We start from the raw sequence: 20,946 nt of genomic DNA on the forward strand, positions 1-20,946 counted from the left end.
GTTTGGGTAATACAAAAGTTAGGTTACTGATTACAATTTTGGACAGGTAACTAGTAACTAACAGATTACATTTAGAAAGTAACCTACTCAACCCTGGGTACTAAGTAAAACAAATTAAAAGGTTTGCGATTGTCACAGCAATATGACTACAACATTGACTTTCGCTTCCTGAGGTGCATACAAAATGGGAGATTCTGTTTTAGGTGGATTTCTCCTTAAAAACATTGACTCATAGTTGCCCATGAGTTGTTTCTGAAGAAACAGACTACTCACAAACTGTTTTTTCAGGTTTGTGGACTTCCCATGTGACACAGGATTTACATTTGGAACATGACTAACCATTCCACTGATTTATCCAAAATATGTTTAATATGAAAAACACTTTATGTAACACACTGTCAGGTTACAGGGCTATGGAAACATGTGGTGAAGCAGTGTCACTTGGTGTTAGTAGTCTGCTATGAAAGACTGGTATTCAGCAATATTGTCTCTGAATAAGATGTAGGCTAGTTTGTTGCTATTAGAGAAAGTGTCAAACATGTCTGATGTAATAGCATGGAGAATACTGTAACAGTGTCGAAAGTAGGATAAATGGCTCATCTTATGGTTTGGGAATAGTACGGCTATGTTATGCACTGTAATGATGTCATCAGATAAATGGAATGTGTATCATGAAAGGAGAGCACAATTGACATGCCGTTTTTCATAAGTAGTAACTGTAACCAGATACAAGAACTAAAGCATTTTCACTAACAAGGCTTGATTACAAGCACATGTTTTTTTTTCAATGTGTGCTTGGTGTGCCTTTCTAGGTGACAGTTCTGTTTTCTTTTGTCTGGCACGAGCATTAATGTATGTTTCCATGCCTGAAATCATTGTGAGGATTATTGGAAACCTTATTCCTTTTCCAAAGCTTTTAGGCAAATAGTGCCACCCATAACAACACCCACTGCCAGACATTATTACACTTGGCCTAGGCCTACTTGTGAAACTGGAGAAATTACATTATAGGATAAATACAATTACAATGGGAACATTAGTCATACATTATTTTCATGAAAAATATCTAAATACATTTTTATTAATAACAAAATGCAGATGTTTCTATCCTTAATAGCCTATAGTCTAATCTTCATTTAGTTTGTGATCTGCACAGCACGAGCACATTTTTTATGTTCTTCAACGCTCACCCTTTCACGGGCGGGACTTCCGTTCGAGACGCGGGAACTTCCGTTCGGGAAAACAATATGGAAGTGAGAACGAGTCTATTTCTTTTTGATATTCAATAGTTTGCAATTGCAACAGTCAGTCACAAGTTCCATGCATATTGGAAACGAACTAACACTTAGTTGTTCATCTTACTAGCTTTTTTTCCCGATGTAATTGCTTGTAGCTAGCTACTAGCTAGCTCACGTACCTGTAAACGTAGGTAGCCGCTTTCTATAATGCTTCACAATAACATTATATAGCTAACGTTAGCTAGTAGCTACTACTTAGCCCTGTCAGTTTGACAAATGCCAAATGTTTTAGGCACTTTTCGAGGATAAATCCGTTATCGTGATGTGAAAATGCTTTACAAATAGGCTGCCTCGATAATTATTTACCGACCAGTTTCCAGGTAGTTATGCTAACTAGCTATCTGTGTGTCTCATGTTGAAATCTCTGCACCCACACAGTACATGATCGGGCAGTGAGTGTACATGATGAATCGTCCCAAGCCTACAACGATTAGGCGGCCTAGTGCTGTGAAACCCTCCGGTATGTACAGTGTCTAGCTATGTGCACCCACTTTATCTAACTTTTGTCAAACATACAATAATATTACAAGTGTTTCTCTTCCAAATGTTGCCAATAGGTCACCCTCCTCCAGGAGATTTCATAGCATTGGGGTCAAAGAGTGGCGGAGAGTCCAAAGCACCTGCAGTTCTCCTTAAGCCAGTGTCCACCTTACCCACTGATCGTAAACGAGAGACTTCCTCGTCACTTCCATCCTCCTCTGGCCTGTCCGGCCTAGTGAAGCGCCCCAAGATCTCCTCTACCCCTCCTGTCAGCGCCCTAGGACGACTGGCTGATGTGGCAGCAGTGGACAAAAGGGCTATATCGCCTTCGATCAAGGAGCCCTCAGTGGTGCCCATAGAAGGTAGGAAACAGTATCAATTCAAATATTTTTTCAGAGGAATAGGTAGTGGTGAATCCTGATTCTGTGGTGTGCTGTGTGTGACTGTGCATATTACTAACACAATGGTTCTCTTGCAGTCCCCCCAGCAGTGCTCCTGGATGAGATTGAGAATGCAGAGCAGGATGGAAATGATGATCGCATTGAAGGGTTGCTTTGTGGAGCTGTCAAACAACTGAAGATGAACCGGGCCAAACCTGACATAACACTATACCTCAGCCTCATGTTTCTGGCCAAGATTAAGCCCAATCTCTTTGCCACTGAAGGAATTATTGAGGTGAGATTTGAAACCCAACATTTTACAATCAGTTCCATACAATTGTTATATACAGATTTGTTCATGAATTTTTCTATCTGTGCGTGGACAGGCCTTGTGCAGTCTCCTTCGCCGGGATGCCTCCATCAACTTCAAAGCAAAGGGCAACAGTCTGGTGTCTGTGCTAGCCTGCAACCTGCTGATGGCAGCCTATGAGGAGGATGAGAACTGGCCAGAGATCTTTGTCAAAGTGAGAACCACTCATCATTCCTGTTGGATTTCTGTTTGTATTCTAGCTGCGTTGTTACCACTGTTGTGCGCTCTTTAACACGGTCATGTTCTTTTCAGGTGTACATTGAGGACTCTTTGGGGGAGCGAATTTGGGTAGACAGTTCCCATTGTAAGAATTTTGTGGACAATATCCAGACTGCCTTCAGTACCAAAATGCCCCCAAAGAGTATGCTGCTGCAGTTGCAGCCTGACACTGGCCGCTCCGGTGGAGATATCAGTGCAGGTATAGTACTGTATGTATGTACCTACCGGTTTGTTCAGGTGTGAATCCAGGGACATTGGATTTGACTCTTAATCATTACTACGTCATTTAACATTTGGCGGTAGCCTAGCGGTTAAGAGCGTTGGGACAGTAACCGAAAGATCGCTGGTTCGAATCCCCAAGCCGACTAGGTGAAAGTCTGTCTGTGCCCTTGAGCAAGGCACTTAACCTTAATTGCTCTTCTGAGTCGCTCTGGCTATGAGCGTCTGCTAAATGACTAAAATGTCAACTTTCCAGGGAGCAGTCCTCACCCCTCCACCCCAGATGAGGATGACAGCCAGACTGAATTGCTAATTGCTGAGGAGAAACTTAGCCCTGAAGATGATGGACAAGTTATGCCAAGGTATTTAGGCATAGGCTACTACATATACTCTAGCAGTAATATATTGAATGCCTGTCTGTATTGTCTGTCTGCTTCTACTTAGACCGATCAGTTTATTGGACAGTTTGTGTTCATTCACTCTTCATCTCATCGTAGGTACGAGGAGCTGTCTGAGAGTGTGGAGGACTATGTTCTAGATGTCCTGAAGGACCAGTTGAACCGCAGGCAGCCCATGGACAATGTGTCCCGTAACCTGCTGCGTCTGCTCACTGCCACCTGTGGCTACAAGGAGGTGCGGCTTATGGCTGTGCAGAGGCTGGAGATGTGGCTGCAGAATCCAAAGGTGAGAGGAGGAGTAACACTCAGCTACCCACATCACCTTCACTAGTTAACAGGAATCATCATTTCATTGGCAATCATGGTCTAAAGTGGACATTAGAGCCATCTCCTTCCAGCCTCAAATCCAGCATGTAAATGCATCTGTTTGCATGAAATTAAATCTGATAGTGAACTAGTGTTCTGTTCTGTATAATGAAGCCTTTTGTCTCTGCAGCTGACCCGTCCAGCTCAGGACCTTCTCATGTCTCTCTGTATGAACTGCAACTCCCATGGAGCGGACGACATGGAGGTGACCTCCAACCTCATCAAGATCCGCCTGAAACCTAAAGTCATCCTCAATCACTACATGCTCTGTGTCAGGTCTGCAGGTCCTCTCTTATGGCCATATGATTGTTTAGTTTGGATAGTCCCCTACAGATGGTTTATAGATGTTCAACTAAGTACCCAGGGGCCTCAACCATAAATCCTTACCCTAACCCTATCTTCATGTCCTCATCCTGGTTCAACCCAAACCTCAACCCTAACAAGTTGTTGCATATCAACATAGTTGATGTGTTCAATGTAGTTAGTTTGAACATCCTACAGAGGACCATTTATATTTCAAAAAGTCTTGGTGCAGAACGCTTTATTCATACACTTAACTGTGCTGTCTGGCCTTTGTTAACCAGGGAGCTACTGAATGCACACAAAGACAACCTGGGAACTATGGTGAAGCTGGTGATCTTTAACGAGTTGTCCAATGCCAGGAACCCCAACAACATGCAAGTCCTTCACACACTGCTCCAGCACAGCCCAGAGCAGGCCCCTAAGGTGAGGGAGTATTCCATGCTGACAAGACAGCTGGGGGAAATAAAAAATGTGTTACTGTGGGGAAAGTAAATATATGTGGCTCACGGTGCTCGAAATTAAGGCTTGTCCGTGGCAAATAATAAAAATAAATAAAAAATGAATGTCGGACAACCAGAATATAGATTTTAGTTGTCCGAATGGACAAGTAAAAAAATCACTATCAAACAATTGACATACTGAGTAAATTGCCTATTTCAATCAATATGTTATATTTACACAAAGCAAGAGAACACTGTAGACAGGGCTAACGCCTCGATCACACCAACAGCGTCATTGTGCAAAATGGTACGCTGCAGCATCTGGATATGTGTGCAACAAAAGTTAAACATTCACCTTCTGCTACCATTTCTGTTAAGCCCTCTACGCATACACTTTGTTGCATATGTTCGATAAATCCAACGTATGCACCACACAGAACACACCGCAACTGCCCCTACAACGCAATGCTGCAAGGCAAACGCAGCGGTCCATTGGAAAGGAATGTACTTCTGGTGTACCAAAATGCAATGACGCTGTCGGTGTGATCGAGGTGTAAGAGTCTGACTAAAGCAGCACAAAATATCCAGTCAGAATATATATATTCTCTCTCTCGAATGTCGGATGATCTGGGCCAATAGCCAAAGTCTATTTATATACAGGACACTCCGGTGTCTTATTGTTATAGAAGCCCACATTTTCATTTGATATTAATATGACTTGGCCTATTAAGCCACTCTCAGTTTAATGCATGCTAGATTTCTCCTGCTGTGCTATTTCATGATCTCAAAGTTTAAGTTGCTTTTAAATAACTCCAAAACAGGGGAGGCCTAAGGTAATAATGAGAGAGAAACAATAGCAAGATATAAAGATCAAATGAGAAATTTGAACAAACCTTACAGTTGAGCAAAGAGTTATAAGACAGAAATGATGCATGCATGTGAGGTTGAAAACTAACTTGAAATATCATAAAGCATTAAGTCCAATTAAAGATTGAAGACTGTTTTCCAAACTATTCTAATAAACTATTTAAATGTCCTAAAGTTGCAGATTTTAAATGGGAATAATAATAAAAGCCGGAGTCTTTGCTATTCTCAAACACAGATTTATTTTAGGCCACAGGGTGAAATTGAGCAAACAATACCAAGATCATGAGTCAAAAGAGAACTTACACTACAGCTGATGAAAGCTTCTGAAAGAAAGGATGCAGTGTGTGCAACCTACCTACAATGAATATGGTAGCCTAGGCCTAATAAGAGAGGAAGATGAGGGAATATATGCGAATCAGTTTGTAATCATTTAGTTCTGAGGTAAGCAGAGTTGCTCTGGAGCCCATGATGATCACATGAGCCCATCACATGGCGCAACAAGAGCACAGCCAGCATGGCTCGTTGCCTGTGTGTCACTCGCTCCATCTGCCCGCTCACAGACACACAGATGGCCAGATAGGCCTAGGCCTCTACACATTTCTTTCGTGCCACAGCTCCACCTGAGTGGAATAGGCTATTCGAAAAAGATTTGTCTCCCTAAATATCTTTTGTCTTATGTCACGATTTTGCTCGTCCCTCCTGTAGCATGCGATCCAAATGCTTAGCAGTCTTCAAACCAGTATTGACCGTGCTACACACGGCTGTACCTGTCCTCTAATACAGGACTAGTGAAGGCCCAGTACACTACATTCTGATTTTTCACAGGGTGCTGCAGCATCCTCAGCACCGTTTACTTGCCGTTGTAATGCCCTTTTGGCCCATGGTGTTACAGACCTTTTTTTGGGGGGGGGGGGGGCATGTTGACAAGTGACTTCAGCTTTCGGACAATTAAAACATTTAACGTCAAGCCCGGGTTCAGAAATGGACCTGTATAAGCTTTATTGGCTTTGGATGGAAGTACACGTTTTTATTTTTCTCTGATTGATCGCACTTTTACTTTATTTTGAATAACTGAAACACAAGAAGGAGATGTTGTTTGGAAACCGCTTAAAGCTGTCCTCTCCCTTCTGATCCTGTACTTAGTTCCTGGCCATGGTGTTCCAGGACCTGCTGACCAATAAGGATGATTACCTGCGTGCCTCTCGAGCGTTGCTGAGAGAGATCATCAAACAGACCAAGCACGAGATCAACTTCCAGTCCTTCTGCCTGGGTCTGATGCAGGAAAGGAAGGAGGCCACCTACGTCGACATGGAGTTCAAAGTGAAGTCACGATCTTTATATTACTCCCACCTTGTCTCAGTCTCCTGTACCATTAAATAACTCACCCCCTACCTAGTTATATGCCCTTCTGTGCCTCTTCATGAATAACTTATATGTGTTCCCTGTGGATTTGAGCTCATGCTCTCTGTCTGTTTTCCACAGGAACGCTTTGTGATCCAGGTCACAGACCTGCTCACGTGCTCCATGATGCTGGGCATCACAGCTCAGGTCAAAGAGGCTGGCGTTGCATGGGACAAAGGAGAGAAGAAGAGTAAGTTCTTGTAGTTCTCTGGTTGTTGTCGATGTGGGCATTTTGAACATCCCTTTTGTCTGTTTCAGATCTGGATGGTCTGAGATCCTTTCAGAATAATATCGCTGCCATTCAGAGGGATGCTGTGTGGTGGCTTCACTCTGTTGTTCCCACTATTGCCAAAGTGCCATCCAAGGACTATATACACTGGTATGTGTTTGGGAGTTTTCGTGCCACTTTGATTGTTCAAAAAGATAAACATAGGGGGAGCTAATAAACATCCTACAGTAGTTACTTAAGATTATTTTCATTACATGGGTAGAATAATTTACTTGTGTTTCTTTTCCACAGTCTTCACAAGGTGCTTTTCACAGAGCAACCAGAAACCTACTACAAGTGGGATAACTGGCCGCCTGAGAGCGACAGAAAGTGAGCATCTCTTCCCAACCTTTGTTTTCGATTTGTTTTATTCATGTCTGTCTGTCCCTTCTGTCTCTTCCTGCTCCGTTGACATCACTTAAATGTTTTGCCTCCGCCAGTTTCTTCCTGCGGCTGTGCTCTGAAGTGCCTCTGCTGGAGGACACTCTGATGCGCATCCTGGTCATCGGACTGTCCCGTGACCTGCCTCTGGGCCCGGCCGACGCCATGGAGCTGGCGGACCACCTGGTGAAGAGGGCGGCCGGGGTCCAGTCCGATGGTACAACATCTGCAACAGCAATGGGTAAGTGGAGTTTACTTACAGTAGTTAACATTTTCATGAAAAGAGATGACGTTGAGGGAACTTTTTTTATTTGGCTTCACATCAAGAGGGATATTTCGCTTGTTTCCTGGTTTTGCTTTTGTAGATCTGGATGTGTTGAGAGTGGAGCGGATCCAGCTGATTGACGCAGTGCTGAACCTGTGCACCTACCACCACCCAGAGAACATTCAGCTGCCTGCTGGGTACGCTGCTCTCTCTTAGTTTAATTAATCAACTTGCCAGCCTGCTTTGAGTCGATGTTCATGTCGTTTTCTGTAAATAACACGTTTGATATTTTTCAAGCTATACTCCTCCGAACCTGGCGATAGCCACACTTTACTGGAAAGCGTGGCTCCTACTACTTGTGGTGGCCGCTTTCAATCCACAGAAAATAGGTATGAGTCTCAATCATGTTTCCCTACAAGTCATCAGTGTATGTATTAGAACCTTAGCCACAGGTTTTATCTCTTTGTTACAATCAACCATGTATTTCTCTCCAGGCTTGGCTGCCTGGGATGGCTATCCCACACTGAAAATGCTCATGGAGATGGTTATGACAAAGTAAGTCACAAGTATGAAACGTTTATCAGTTTAAACCCAACACATACCAGACTAACTACTCAACAAACCTTATCTTTCTCTTCCCCCTTTTTCCTGCTTGGCAGTAACTACTCCTACCCTCCATGCACGGTGGCCGATGAGGAGACCAAGACCGAGATGATCAACAGAGAGCTGCAGGTGTCCCAGAGAGAGAAGCAGGAGATCCTGGCCTTCGAGAGCCACCTGGCAGCTGCCTCCACTAAGCAGACCATCACAGAGAGCAACAGCCTGCTGCTGTCTCAGCTCACCAGTCTGGACCCACAGTAAGACTCCTGCTTCATACCTGCACCTTGTAGACTACTTTTAGGGACTGTTCCTAGACGCAGATTGTCAAAATGCATACTAAATGGAGAATCTACATTGAATGGGCTTTTTTAGGCCATGACTAGGCTTAATCTGGGTCTGGGAAACCGACCCATTTTGTTCATTTGTTTCTTTTTTCTAGGGGGCCCCCTCGCAAACCCCCACCCGCAGTCCAGGAGCAGGTGAAGAGCCTTAACCAGTCCCTTCGCCTGGGTCACCTCCTCTGTCGCTCTCGCAACCCTGACTTCCTGCTCAACATCATCCAGAGACAGGTAAACAAGAGCACATCCTCTCTCGCCAATAGAAAGTATTCTCTCTGGAAGGAACTCTACAACTGTGTTCTATGTTTTCCCCAGGCCTCCTCTCAGTCAATGCCCTGGCTGGCTGACCTGGTGCAGTCCAGTGAGGGGTCCTTGGATGTGCTGCCCGTGCAGTGCCTGTGTGAATTCCTGCTTCACGATGCTGCAGATGACAACTTGCCCATCGAGGATGACGAGGAAGGAGAGAGCAAAGAGCAGAGAGCCAAGAAAAGACAAGTATGCTGCCGTTTCTCAACAGCGATCATATTTTTGTTTGTTTTGAATGGCTTTTGTGGCTAGAGAAATCACTGACTCCAGCATCTCAAAGGATACGCTTGTCACGTTTTATTTCATCCACACAAACCAACAAATGCCATTTTTTTCTGTTGTCTCTCTCGCTACACCAGAGGCAACAAAAGCAGAGGCAGCTCCTTGGACGGCTGCAGGATCTGCTGTTGGGTCCTAAAGCTGACGAACAGACCACGTGTGAGGTGTTGGACTACTTCCTGCGCCGCCTCAGCTCTTCTCAAGTGGCATCAAGAGTCCTGGCTATGAAGGTGCATTATAAGAGACAGGACACACACTAATATGACTGTTTCATTGATTTACTGAGATGTATTCATCTACTTTGGCTGTTCTGCCGTTGTTCAGGGTCTGTCTCTGGTGCTGACTGAGGGGGGTCTGAAGGATGGAGAGGAGAGGGACCAGCCCATGGAGGAGGACTCCAGAGATGCTGAGCTCCTGCCAGGGTACCAGTGGCTCCTGCAGGACCTCCCCAAGCTTCCCCTGTTCGACAGCGTCCGGGGCATGACCTCCACCGCTCTGCAGCAGGTCAGTGGGGAACTGGTCTAGATCGTTCGTACCAATGTGAACTGTATTTGGCCTCATTGTCAGGTTGTAGATGACACAGAGTTATTTTCCGCTGAAGGGATGTGGTAAGAATGTGTGTTGTGTTTCTGTTCTTCCCCAGGCCATCCACATGGAGACAGACCCACAGACCATCAGCGCCTACCTCATCTACCTGTCCCAGCATGCACCAGTGGAGGAGCAGGCGTCTCACAATGACCTCGCTCTGGTAGCCCTGACACCTCTTTTCCTCAGTCATACCTCCTATTATATACCTGGGCTGTGTGTTCAGTCGAGCACCCCGTAGCAAAACGTTTTGCACTGAGAACTAAAGTCTGTGTTCTTATTGAACAAGTTCAGGTAGTTTCAAAACGTTTTCTTCCCCACTGAACACGACCCTGTATTGCCTTAATAGTTAGATACTGAGATGGGTTTGATTTGTGGTCCTCTAGGATGTGGCCCGTCTGATTGTCGAGCGCTCCACCATCATGAACAGCCTGTTCTCCAAGTACTCCTGCCGGCCCGAGTCAGACGCTGTGCTCTCGGCCCTCATCTCCATCTTCTCCAGCTACATCAGGAGGATGAGGAAGACCAAAGAGGGAGAGGACCTCTACAGCTGGGTGAGGTTTGGATCTTTACTGGGAGGGGGTGGGGGCTAACCTTACGTTTTCTACATCTAAATGGAACGTGGTTTCAGACTGATGGTTGCATATTGGTAGACCCTTAGCGATCATTTCAACTAGAGGTGCTTGCTGTCAATACAGTTGTCACTGAAATTACATTACTCCTTTGACCTTTGACTATTGAACTCTATAGTCAGAATCTCAGGACCAGGTGTTTCTGCGTTGGACCACAGGGGAGACGGCCACCATGCACATCCTGGTGGTCCATGCCATGGTCATTCTCCTGACACTCGGGCCACCCAAAGGTATGTATCTCTGAATACCACACTTGTTGTTACAAACATGGCCTGTCTACTGTACCTCAGTGTCTGTTTTCAGTGTATAGTATGATTCATGTGTCTCTGTTCTCAGAGGAGAGTGATTTCTTCAACCTCCTGGACATCTGGTTCCCCGACAAGAAACCCCTCCCCACCGCCTTCCTGGTGGACACCTCCGAGGAGGCCCTGCTGCTACCTGATTGGTTGAAGCTGAGGATGATCCGGTCAGAGGTCGCACGATTGGTGGATGCAGGTACGAGTCCAAACGCATTTTAAATACATGTAGGGAGAAGTGTACATGGTGTAGGCCTAACAGAGTAAAATACGACCGTATATAAAAATATACAATTCTGGTATTTGTGATACAATGTCTGTCCTCTGCAGCGCTGCAGGATCTGGAGCCCCAGCAGCTGCTGCTGTTTGTCCAGTCGTTTGGCATCCCCGTGTCCAGTATGAGTAAACTGCTGCAGTACCTGGACCAGGCCGTATCCCACGACTCACAGACACTGGAACAGAACATCATGGACAAGAGTGAGAGAGCTTGACCACAAACTATCCTACTACACTATATCTATTCCACGTGGATAATGTTTGCCTCAGTTATGTAGCTAGTGCTCATATAATTTATTCCTGAAGATTCTGTGCATAAATCTGACTATTTAGTGCTGACGGTATATTGTCTATTCCTGATGATTCTGTTTGTCCTGTGCTACAGACTACATGGCTCATCTGGTGGAGGTGCAGCATGAGCGAGGCGCCACAGGGGGGCACACTTTCCACGGGTTGCTCAGCTCCTCTCTTCCTCCTCGCAGAGGTCAGTCAGGGAAAGGGGGATACCTAGTCAGTGGTACAACTGAATGGTTTCAACTGAAATGTGTCTTCCGCATTTAACCCAATCAGAGAGGTGCGAGGGGCTGCCTTAATCGACATCCACGTCTTCAGCGCCCAGGGAACAGTGGGTTAACTGCCTTGGTCAGGGGTAGAACGATAGATTTGTACTTTGTCAGCTCGGGATTCGATCCAGCAACCTTTCGGTTACTGGCCCAACGCTCCTACCCGCAAGGCTACCTGCCACTCCATACAGTCTCATACTACTACTACGTGATTACATTTGTTTATGCCTCTCTAAGTTACATTTCTTATAAAGGTTTTGGAACAGCCCAGTAAAAACACAGTTTTGGTATTTTGGGTCCATACCTGTCAATAACCCGAAGACTATGATGTTTAACCTTACAGATAGTACTGAGGTGAACAGAGCCAAAGTTACCGTGGAAACTCCTAGTGGCTCCTTGAAGATGAGAGCCAATCAGATCCCAGTGATTGGGCCTGAGGATGACCTCACCGGCATGTTGCTTCAGGTAGGAATATATCTCTGCCTGGAGATGGATGACACATTAATACCTGTCTGAAGTCATTTTTGAAGTTTATGGAGCAAATAATTTTTTCTCTCTGATTTCATCAAGCATTTTCTTGTAGTTTGTCTGATTAAAACAGACACCGAGGCTTTTTAAAACATACATCCACAAGTAGCCTACAGTGAAGTGATTGATTATCCTAGCTGACAGAGTTGTTTGGTTAGTACTGTAGTCAGATCTACCACCTGTTTTCAGAGTGCTGACTGAGGATCTAATACTTTTGGCTTTGTCTCCACAGATGTTCCCTCTGAAGGTGGACCTCCGCAGGCCCATCCCCCCTCCCCGTCCCCTCTCCCTGGCCCTGCAGCAGGCTCTGGCACAAGAGCTGGTGCGTGCCAGACAGGGGGGGCACCCCCAGCAGGGTGGGGTGGCAGTGCGTCTCCTACAGGCCCTGGCTGCCCTGCTCAGCACTGCCCATGCTGGGTCGCTCGTCATGGCCATGAACCGCAGCCACGCCCTGTCCTGCCCCATGCTGCGCCAGCTGCACCTCTACCAGGCATGATTGATTTACTCTGCTGTCCTTCGCAACAGTGCTGCATCTGTCTCTCTCTGTAGCCTATATATGTATGTGTTTCATCAGTCACCACTACGACAGAATACATGCATGTCTGTCATTACACCAAACAGATGTGAATGTATTGGGTTGTATTTTTAACGTGTTTTTCTCCTTCTCTCGGTCTTCCTCCATCTCTTCTACTCAGCGGCTGGTGTCGCAGGATGTGGCCTTCTCATCTCTCTTCTTCAAGGCTGTCATGGAGATGATGACATGGTTGGAGAACCCGGCCGTGGAGGCGGGGCCGCTGCGGGCCCTGCTCAAGTCCTTTGCTGGACAGTATTCCCAGAAGCACCGGCTCACTGATGGTGAATGCTCTTTATCATGTCCTTGGCTGTGTACAAAATGATACCCCATTGCACATATATATATTTATAATACAGACACGCGTACTTGGGCCTAGTCACAGATAGTCAAGTAATCCACTGTTAACGGTGTGATAACTGACTATGCCTATCCTCTGCAGTTCGTACAGGCTTCCTCCACCTGGCTGAGGCCCTGGCTTATCGGAGGGACTCCGAGGTGGCCGTGAGGGCTATAATCGCCACACTGAAGGCAGGGGAGAGATGTAACGCAGAGCCGGAACTGATAGGCAAAGGTATGGTACTTTAGTGCGTCGTTGACTCTCTCTCAGGCTAGAACATCAACTATCCTCACTATTTCTGCCCCAGTTTGGATGTGGTGGCTGACGTTACGCAATTTCCCCAGATCTGTTTGTTTCATTGCCGCCTCTGAGTCTCTGTTTTTCCTTTTGGTGACCTGTTCCTTCATGAGTTTATAAGCTCTTCTCTGAAACCAAACCAGACCAGCGGCTTCCAGTTTGTTTATGTCCAATATGGGCTCAGGTCTCCATCAAGCCCAGATGAAGGATTCTTTTGACTTTAAACTGGTTGCGGCCAAGCTGGTGATCTAGGTTACGCAGAAATGCGATAATGGTAGTTGGTAGTTCATAGTTTTGGTGTGTGGTTTTGGCTTGCCCCTACAATGTTTTATTTTTCCTCTGAATCACAAGATTTTTCCTGAGCTCAGCATCATGGCCAGGTTTGTTTTTGTTTTTTAACTTCTGAATGTTCCGCCATAGCTGATGGAATGGCACAACCATCATATCACATGACAGCTCGTAACACTCAGTACTGTTTGTTGTTTCCAGTGTTACAGGGGCTAGTGGAGGGGAAGTCTCCATATTTGGAGGAACTTCTGGCCTTGCTAATGACTATTGGAACAGAGACGGGGACCGGCTCTACCACCGCAGACCCTGTTGCCATGGTGATAGCGCTGCTTCTCCAGGAGACTGAAGAGCAAGCTGTGAAAATGGAGGTGGATACAAACAAGTAAGCATGTAAATTCTATCACGCCTAAAATCATTCAAAACATGTATTTTTGCCCTTACTCAAACAACAACATACACATCTGGTTAACTGTGGCATTGATCTCATAGAGAACATTTTGTTTGTCTGTTTATGGCTTTGTGTTTTGTAATGCCTTAGAAATATTACTATTGTATGTTTAATAATCAGCACTTTGTTTGACTAAGGGATTGTATAGATTCATCATTCATGGAGCCCGACCTTGAGCCTGTCAATCTATTCACTTCCCTTTCAGCAGCAGCTCTGAGGTGACAAAGACCGGGTCCAGCTCAGGGCTGCTTGTTGATTGGCTGGGACTTCTTGACCCTGAGGTCACATCTGTGTGTCCCGACCTTCAGCGGAAGCTGCTCTTTGCTCTCAACAAGGTAATCTGAGCAAATATCTGTGTGTGTGTGTGTGTGTGTGTGTGTGTGTGTGTGTGTGTGTGTGTGTGTGTGTGTACGTACTTCACCACCTTACTTCATGTGGTTTATTCCAGGGTAAAGGAACTCCCTCCTACAGACCATACCTTCTGGCATTGCTGACCCATCAGTCCAACTGGACAACTCTTCATCAGTGCATCAGTGCTCTTCTCAGCAAGCAGCAAGACCAACGGTCAGTCAATATATCAATCCCAAATCATTACCTTCAGCAGTAGTAGTCACACTGACAGTGTTTCCCAAATAGTGAAAGTTGTATTGTAATATTCTGTAATGGTGTTGTGTATGCTGTTCTCCAGACTGGACCCATCTTCTGCTCTGGACTTCCTGTGGGCCTGCAGTCACATCCCTCGTATCTGGCAGGGCCGGGACCAGAAGACCCCACAGGTAGCACAGTACTCCAGTCTAGCCCTCAAATAATGACTTCAATTAATCCATTTACATGACACAAAGCAGTGAACATTGTTCCCCCTCAGCCTGACTGCTTCCAACACTTCTCTCTTGTGCTCGCTCCCTCTCTCTCCAGAAACAGACAGATACGTTTGTCCTGCGGTTGAACCCGGAGGAGCTTATCAGTCTGGTGGACCTCATCATGTCAGAGTCTGAGCTCAACAGCCGCGGCGACTCCTCCCCCCCTGCCAACACCCCCGGCAACGCCAAGAGCACCCTGGACCACACCTCCTGCTCCCTCATCCAGTCACGGCTGCCCCTGCTCCACAGCTGTTGCCATGGCGACCTGGAGAGAGTGAAGAAAGTCTCGGAATACCTCATCAACTGCACAAAGAAATGGGGAGACAGGTATGGGTGTGGTGTTGGCTCTCGGACTGACAAACTTAGTCATGCTTGCCCAATGGGAATTTAATACTATTTACAGGGTGATCTGTTGCTATGTGATCTACTTTAGACAGAGACACTCTCTCTCTCACTCACTCACTCACTCGCTCACTCACTCACTACCCCATCTGTTCCTTCAGCAACAGCAGAAATGACAATCCATAATATTTTGGTCTCATAAGGTTCAATAAAGTGCCCACAGTTAATTTAGTTAGACATATTTTTCACCTTCCCTAATTAGCCCCAGTATTGAATTTGGTCTTTGGCCTCTTTAAACCGAGCTGATAAACTTGGGGCCACATCACTAGATATACCACCGGACGGAACAGTTGAAATTCACAGACTGAATATTCTGTCAGACACAACGCTGTGTGGACCAGGGGACAGGCGATAATTAGGTCTATTGGTGTGAAATTAAAACGACCAGAAGTCGTGTGTTCTGTGATCTCTTTAAAGGCTCAGTGTATTATAATAAAGCCAAGAGGATTAGGGCTGCAGCTCTACACGTGCTGCCTGTGTTGTGGATTCCCGCTCCGACTTAGCTGCCTGTCAGAGATCAGGGTGCAACTTCTCTTTGTGGAAGCCAAACCTTCTTTCATGAGTCTGCCTCTGGTTATTAAACCAATTGTAATGGGGAAACTCTGGCCAAGGTCAAGCAGCAAAATTATCTATCCAATTACAATATTTTTAAGCACAGCTAAGCTGTCTTGTACATATAGTTGCGACCTGAAAACATGGGTTGCTTAAAACTGTCTTACAAAGCAGACTGTGTTTGGCCTTGTGTGGGATAAACATTTCCCTGTGTGATAGGCATTCTCCTCACAGCCTCTTCTTTTAAGGCTCATCGCTAGATTAGCTGGTGTTTATCCCAATTTACATGATGGTTGTTGAGGAGACAGTGGAATCTGACTCTTGGTCAAGGTTGTTGCTGTTTATGGAAAACACCGCCAGTGATGACCAGCGAACACACATCCTGTTGATTCGTAGACGGTCTGACGTGTATGAGCCAACTAACGAGGCCTCCATCAGACGAGAGCATTGTAGTAGGAGACCATTGTGACTGTCTGCTGTGTGGAAACTGTCGTCTGATGTTTGCTAGCCGACTCCATTGTGTGTTCCTTAGTGTGATGAGTAAGCGGTGCCAGAACCTCCTGCTCCAGCTCTACCTGCACTTCCCAGAGGTCATCCAGCACGTGACCTTACCTGACGCCACCCTGAGCAGCGAGGGGGCCGCCGACGGCACCACATGCAAGGTAGACTAGACCTTCAGCTGGCTCAGTCGCCTAACTGTTTCTCAAAGCCATTGGCTGGCACAGAAGCCGTCATGGAGGTCTTAAGGACTGATGTGTGATCCCTCCCTCTCAGCACGACGTCCTGGTTCACCGTCTGGTCACGTTGCTAGGCGATACGGGAGACACAAAGTCGGCTGAGAACCGGATGTCAGACGCTAACCTGGCCTGCAGGAAGCTGGCTGTGTCCCACCCTGTCCTCCTCCTCAGGTGAACACCATGCTCATTACAAACGTAGTGTTGGACATATGAATTCAATGCACCTCTTATGGTAGATTGTAGCTCCATGGCGACGTTCACTGACGTGATTTTAGAATCACCCTGTGAATGTTTTTGTTCTCACCTTTGCTGTGGTAAGGTGGAAACGTCTGGAGAATGATCACAGCTTACCCTTCTTAACTTTCCAGACACTTGCCGATGATCGGAGCGCTTCTCCACGGACGCATCCACCTCAACTTCCAGGAGTTCCGGAGCCAGAACCACCTGACATTCTTCAGCAACGTGCTGGCCATCCTGGAGCTGCTGCAGCCGTTAGTGTTCCACGGTGAACACCAGAGGGCGCTGCAGGACTGCCTGCTCTCCTTCATGAAGATCCTGCAGGTGAGGGAATGAACACGGAGCACACTCACAGATCAGCCTCAGGGTGTTACAGTTGGTTTGGTGACATTTGCTTGTGTTTTTCTTTTTAGGGTTTCAGAGTTATTTGACTTCTCATAAGTGGGGAAAGAATAGATTGTTGCCACTATTACAGCTGTGGTTGGCTGGATATCTTGACTAGATCTAATGTGTTTTCACAGAACAGTAGTATTTCCACAAGGTGAACTGCTTTGTGCATTAAAATAACTATCTTATTGATCATGGAGTTAATAATGTTGTGGTCCATATTCCCGGCAGAACCTCAGGAGACCTCGTATGCATCCGTTGGCCGTCTTCAGTAAATATGTGCAGTTCATTCAGAAGTACATTACCCACGATGCAGCATCAGCCATTCCCTATCTACAGAAGCATTCCGATATCCTACAGTAAGTCATTGAGCTGGGTTTTTAAAAAGTGATTATTGAGACATTAGGATTGGCAACACCATTGCAGTAATGTTAGTTGTTATTTCACATTGTGTGGAGCAGCGAAGGAGTGACTTGTTTTTCTCTGTCCCATTAGGGGGCTCTCGTCAGAGCACCCTGACCTGCTGCTCAAGTCCCTGCTGGCTGGCCTCACCCTGCCTGTGAAGACTGGCTCCTCTGACAGCTCTGCTGAGGACAGAGATGGTAAGCTTATCCGCTCGTGAAAACTTTGCCTTGAATGAAAAAACAAGTGAATCAGAACACATCAACAATTTGGCAAATGAAAAAATATACAATATATTAATTACACATTTTGACTGCGTACAGATACATACGAATCAACCATCTCGCTAAATGTGGTGTTTTTGACACGTCTCTGGGTTTCCTCCGATCAGATGAGTCGTCCTCTGGTTCCCTGCCCATGGTCAGTATCTCAGCCTCCGTTCCACTGACTGCAGCTGACATGACCAAGTACCTGAAGAAGATCTCCAGGGGAGAAGCCATCGAAGGTCATTAACGTATAATACACTCTCAGGTCAGTTTAACACGTAACTTCAAGGATTTTGCTGAACTTCACCAACATTTTGCTCCCCTCTGTGTTTCAGACGTGCTGGAAGTTCTGACCGAGGTGGAGGACAAGTCCAAGAGGAATCCTGAGATCATCCAGTACTTCACTGTAAGTTCGCCTTCTAATAACACACCTTTATTATGAACAAGTAATCCCCCAACACACACTCTGCTTGGCACCACTCTGTACAGTATAAGTGAACAGGTTTTCATTGCCTTCCCTGCCCTCAGAATGACCTGCGGAGACTGATGAGTTCTACTGAGGAGTTGTGCCGTAACATGGCCTTCAGCCTGGCCCTGCGCTGCATCCAGAACAACCCGTGGTAAGATCAGAATGCTGACACCTCTAGTATTTCTCTGCTTATTTTTATAGGAATCTAGAGAGAGAGCGCTCCAGTTGTCTGACTGGATATTAATTTGATGATGCATTGTCTAGGAATGTTTGGCTGCAAATGTTGCTGTAGTGGTAACTGTAAGGTGTTGTCTCAGTTGTCTTTCATCTCAAATAATGTTATGTGTCCTAAGTAAGATGTGTGTTTTTTCGCTGCTCTTGCAGCACTGCAGCAGACTTCCTGCCCACCTTCATGTACTGTATGGGCAGCGGGAACTTTGACGTGGTGCAGACAGCGCTTAGGAACCTGCCAGAATACGTGCTGCTCTGTCAAGGTATGATTGTCCCATCTTCTCAGCACTACACAGCTTCTGTGCTTGGTCTTTATTATGGATCTAAACTCGCAAGTTGGAAAGTAAACTGTTCTGTGTTTTCAAGATGTATAAGGATTCATGCTCAAAGAAAAAATATGTTTTTTTTGTTTTGTTTCGTTGTGCTTTTCTCCTCAGAGCATGCAGACATCTTACTCCACAGGGCCTTCTTGGTGGGGATCTATGGGCAGATTGACACCAGCTCTATGATCTCTGAGTCCATGAAGGTCCTGCACATGGAGGCAACAACATGAGGACCCGGAGGTACAAGTCCTTCTCCTCTGACGGGAGGCAGTGTCACCATAACGTTTTTGTACAGTAGATTTAGACTCGTGTCATACACAACTGCTCTGTTCTTTTTATCCATTTGGTCAACTCATCAGGATTTATTGATTGATACGAACTGATTCTTTGATTCGAAGGTAATATCGAAGTATTCAAAAGATGGTGAAATATGATTATTGTAAAAAAAGAAATAAAAATGTCACTCATGCTTGTTTTGCAGTGGTAGTGCTTCTATTATTTTAGAAATAATGAATACTGGCTATCTAACAACCAATGTCAGAAATTGTATTTTTTTTAATTAAAAGAACTTTTGAAATGTTGGATTTGTGTCTCTGAAATATAATAGAAATAACATCACATAAAACCAGGGTGCCATATGATGTCTTTTCTGTTGTTTCTAACCTCAGAGTTCATACTATAATGGTGTCTGTGCTGCATGTTTAAACATTTAACAGAGAAGTCTGTTACCAGCATAAATTGTGTAGCATAATCTTTGGAATTTCAGCAGAACTAATTATTGCTTTTGGGTATCAACATTTCACCACCTCAAACAAGAGAACTGGAGCAACAGTTAATGGAGCAAGACCCTGGTGCCTTCATATTCCATGCATTCTCTGAGCCAGATCATGTTTGAAATGGCTGTCATAGTTATGCACTCTTTTCACTGGGGTGTAGAAGACAAATTAAAGGCATGCGATGGAAACCAATTTGCCATGAAAGTGTGAATTGTTTTGCCCAGTGCCACTGACTTCATCAGGAAACCCTCTCGAGGGTGTCAAAGGGGTAGACGAAACAACGTGCATGGCATGCAGGTAACCCAGCTAAGTGTTCCTTCCTCACCCATTTATGGGAAATTAACCAAGGCAGTAATTGTTCAATCACACAGACCAAAGCGCTGTTTTGAAGGCTGCATGTGGGCAGGCTGTTTTGGCCAGCACTGAAATGTACTTTGCTGGTGTTGGATTGCATGGTGGGACATGGGGAGGAAGCAGTTGGTTAGTGATGGGAGAATCCTATGTCAAGGTGGAACATGCCCACACTGGTGGGTCAGGGGACGCTGTTGTCCGTTGGGACTGACAGCCACTCTACATACTGCGCACATGGGGCTGATGAAAGCAGCCTCCTTCAATGAGGTCAACACATGTCCAATGATCTGCTCCCCGCTACCCTTTTAACATGTCATAATTGATGGGAAGCTAGGGGTGGAAATGTCTTCAAATGTTCAAGTGATTCTGCCATCATTATGGTTTTCACCGTTATTCGTGCTGCTGTGCATAATCAATTGGATACAAATTGGAATGAAATAGACTCTTGGATGGGTTGACTAAATGTCCAAATATGTTTCTTATTGCTTGTAGTGCAAACAATTGTGCTACAATTTGTTCACAAAAAAGCCTCTTGTATTATTTAGTTTGTATTTGAAAACATGTTACCTCACATTTTGTTTTGAGTGTATTTTTATCTCTATACTTTTCCAATTTTGTTAGAGTTAAAAAGCAATAGATTTCTATGTACTGCAATGATTCTACTTGTCTGTGCTCTCCTCCCACTGTTTGTTTTTTGTTTAATGAGTTAATTGCACCTGTAAGGTGTTCTATAGTACACACTGAGTCTGGAGTTGAAAGTGTTTGTGGTTATCCATCAGCTAGCAACAGATGCCATAGCTGCCTGGGCTCTTGGTGAGGCGCCAGCATCCCATTGGCTTGGTGGCAGTGAGGCGGAACAGAGATGACTGACAGCCAGTGAGGAGGAGGAGATGGAAAGAGAGGGCTGTCATTAACTAGCCTGATGGGCCACTGACATGCTAATAACCTCTG

At 45.5% G+C, this 20,946-nt stretch overlaps 1 protein-coding gene across 3 annotated transcripts; it reads left to right on the plus strand.

Annotated features, from left to right (window-relative positions):
* Nucleotides 1-1,167: 1,167 nt before the first annotated feature.
* LOC139564794 (integrator complex subunit 1-like) lies at nucleotides 1,168-19,450 on the plus strand. 3 transcript variants are annotated; one of them, XM_071384614.1, is made up of 48 exons: nucleotides 1,168-1,253; nucleotides 1,677-1,758; nucleotides 1,856-2,140; nucleotides 2,257-2,453; nucleotides 2,545-2,682; nucleotides 2,781-2,946; nucleotides 3,223-3,328; nucleotides 3,464-3,650; nucleotides 3,861-4,006; nucleotides 4,315-4,456; nucleotides 6,484-6,660; nucleotides 6,823-6,931; nucleotides 7,000-7,120; nucleotides 7,262-7,339; nucleotides 7,450-7,631; nucleotides 7,756-7,852; nucleotides 7,953-8,044; nucleotides 8,150-8,210; nucleotides 8,315-8,512; nucleotides 8,695-8,824; nucleotides 8,909-9,088; nucleotides 9,259-9,408; nucleotides 9,503-9,682; nucleotides 9,822-9,926; nucleotides 10,150-10,317; nucleotides 10,514-10,625; nucleotides 10,732-10,890; nucleotides 11,022-11,168; nucleotides 11,353-11,451; nucleotides 11,874-11,995; nucleotides 12,291-12,548; nucleotides 12,754-12,913; nucleotides 13,072-13,203; nucleotides 13,756-13,936; nucleotides 14,208-14,337; nucleotides 14,451-14,566; nucleotides 14,691-14,778; nucleotides 14,918-15,189; nucleotides 16,349-16,478; nucleotides 16,591-16,724; nucleotides 16,922-17,114; nucleotides 17,409-17,536; nucleotides 17,673-17,779; nucleotides 17,971-18,084; nucleotides 18,181-18,251; nucleotides 18,374-18,465; nucleotides 18,699-18,808; nucleotides 18,983-19,450. In XM_071384614.1, exons 2-48 carry the CDS (start codon nucleotides 1,701-1,703, stop codon nucleotides 19,096-19,098), a joined length of 6,624 nt encoding a protein of 2,207 aa, XP_071240715.1. In that variant the 5' UTR covers nucleotides 1,168-1,253; nucleotides 1,677-1,700; the 3' UTR covers nucleotides 19,099-19,450. The 3 variants fall into 3 exon arrangements, with proteins under 3 accessions (XP_071240715.1, XP_071240714.1, XP_071240716.1); XM_071384613.1 differs by lacking the exon at nucleotides 1,168-1,253 and adding an exon at nucleotides 1,260-1,425; XM_071384615.1 differs by lacking the exon at nucleotides 1,168-1,253 and adding an exon at nucleotides 1,260-1,425 and having other exon boundaries at nucleotides 14,211-14,337.
* The last annotated feature ends 1,496 nt before the right edge of the window (nucleotides 19,451-20,946 follow it).

This window comes from Salvelinus alpinus, chromosome 36, assembly GCF_045679555.1.
Source record: "Salvelinus alpinus chromosome 36, SLU_Salpinus.1, whole genome shotgun sequence".
NCBI classification, from domain to species: Eukaryota; Metazoa; Chordata; class Actinopteri; order Salmoniformes; family Salmonidae; genus Salvelinus; species Salvelinus alpinus.

Bases quoted from the DNA above. Each gene is read 5' to 3' on its own strand.
- LOC139564794 (XM_071384614.1), top strand. From the start codon at position 1,701: ATGATGAATCGTCCCAAGCCTACAACGATTAGGCGGCCTAGTGCTGTG. The intron at 7,632-7,755 runs GTAAGTGGAGTT...TTGCTTTTGTAG, and splicing joins AACATCTGCAACAGCAATGG to ATCTGGATGTGTTGAGAGTG. The intron at 9,409-9,502 runs GTGCATTATAAG...GCCGTTGTTCAG, and splicing joins CAAGAGTCCTGGCTATGAAG to GGTCTGTCTCTGGTGCTGAC.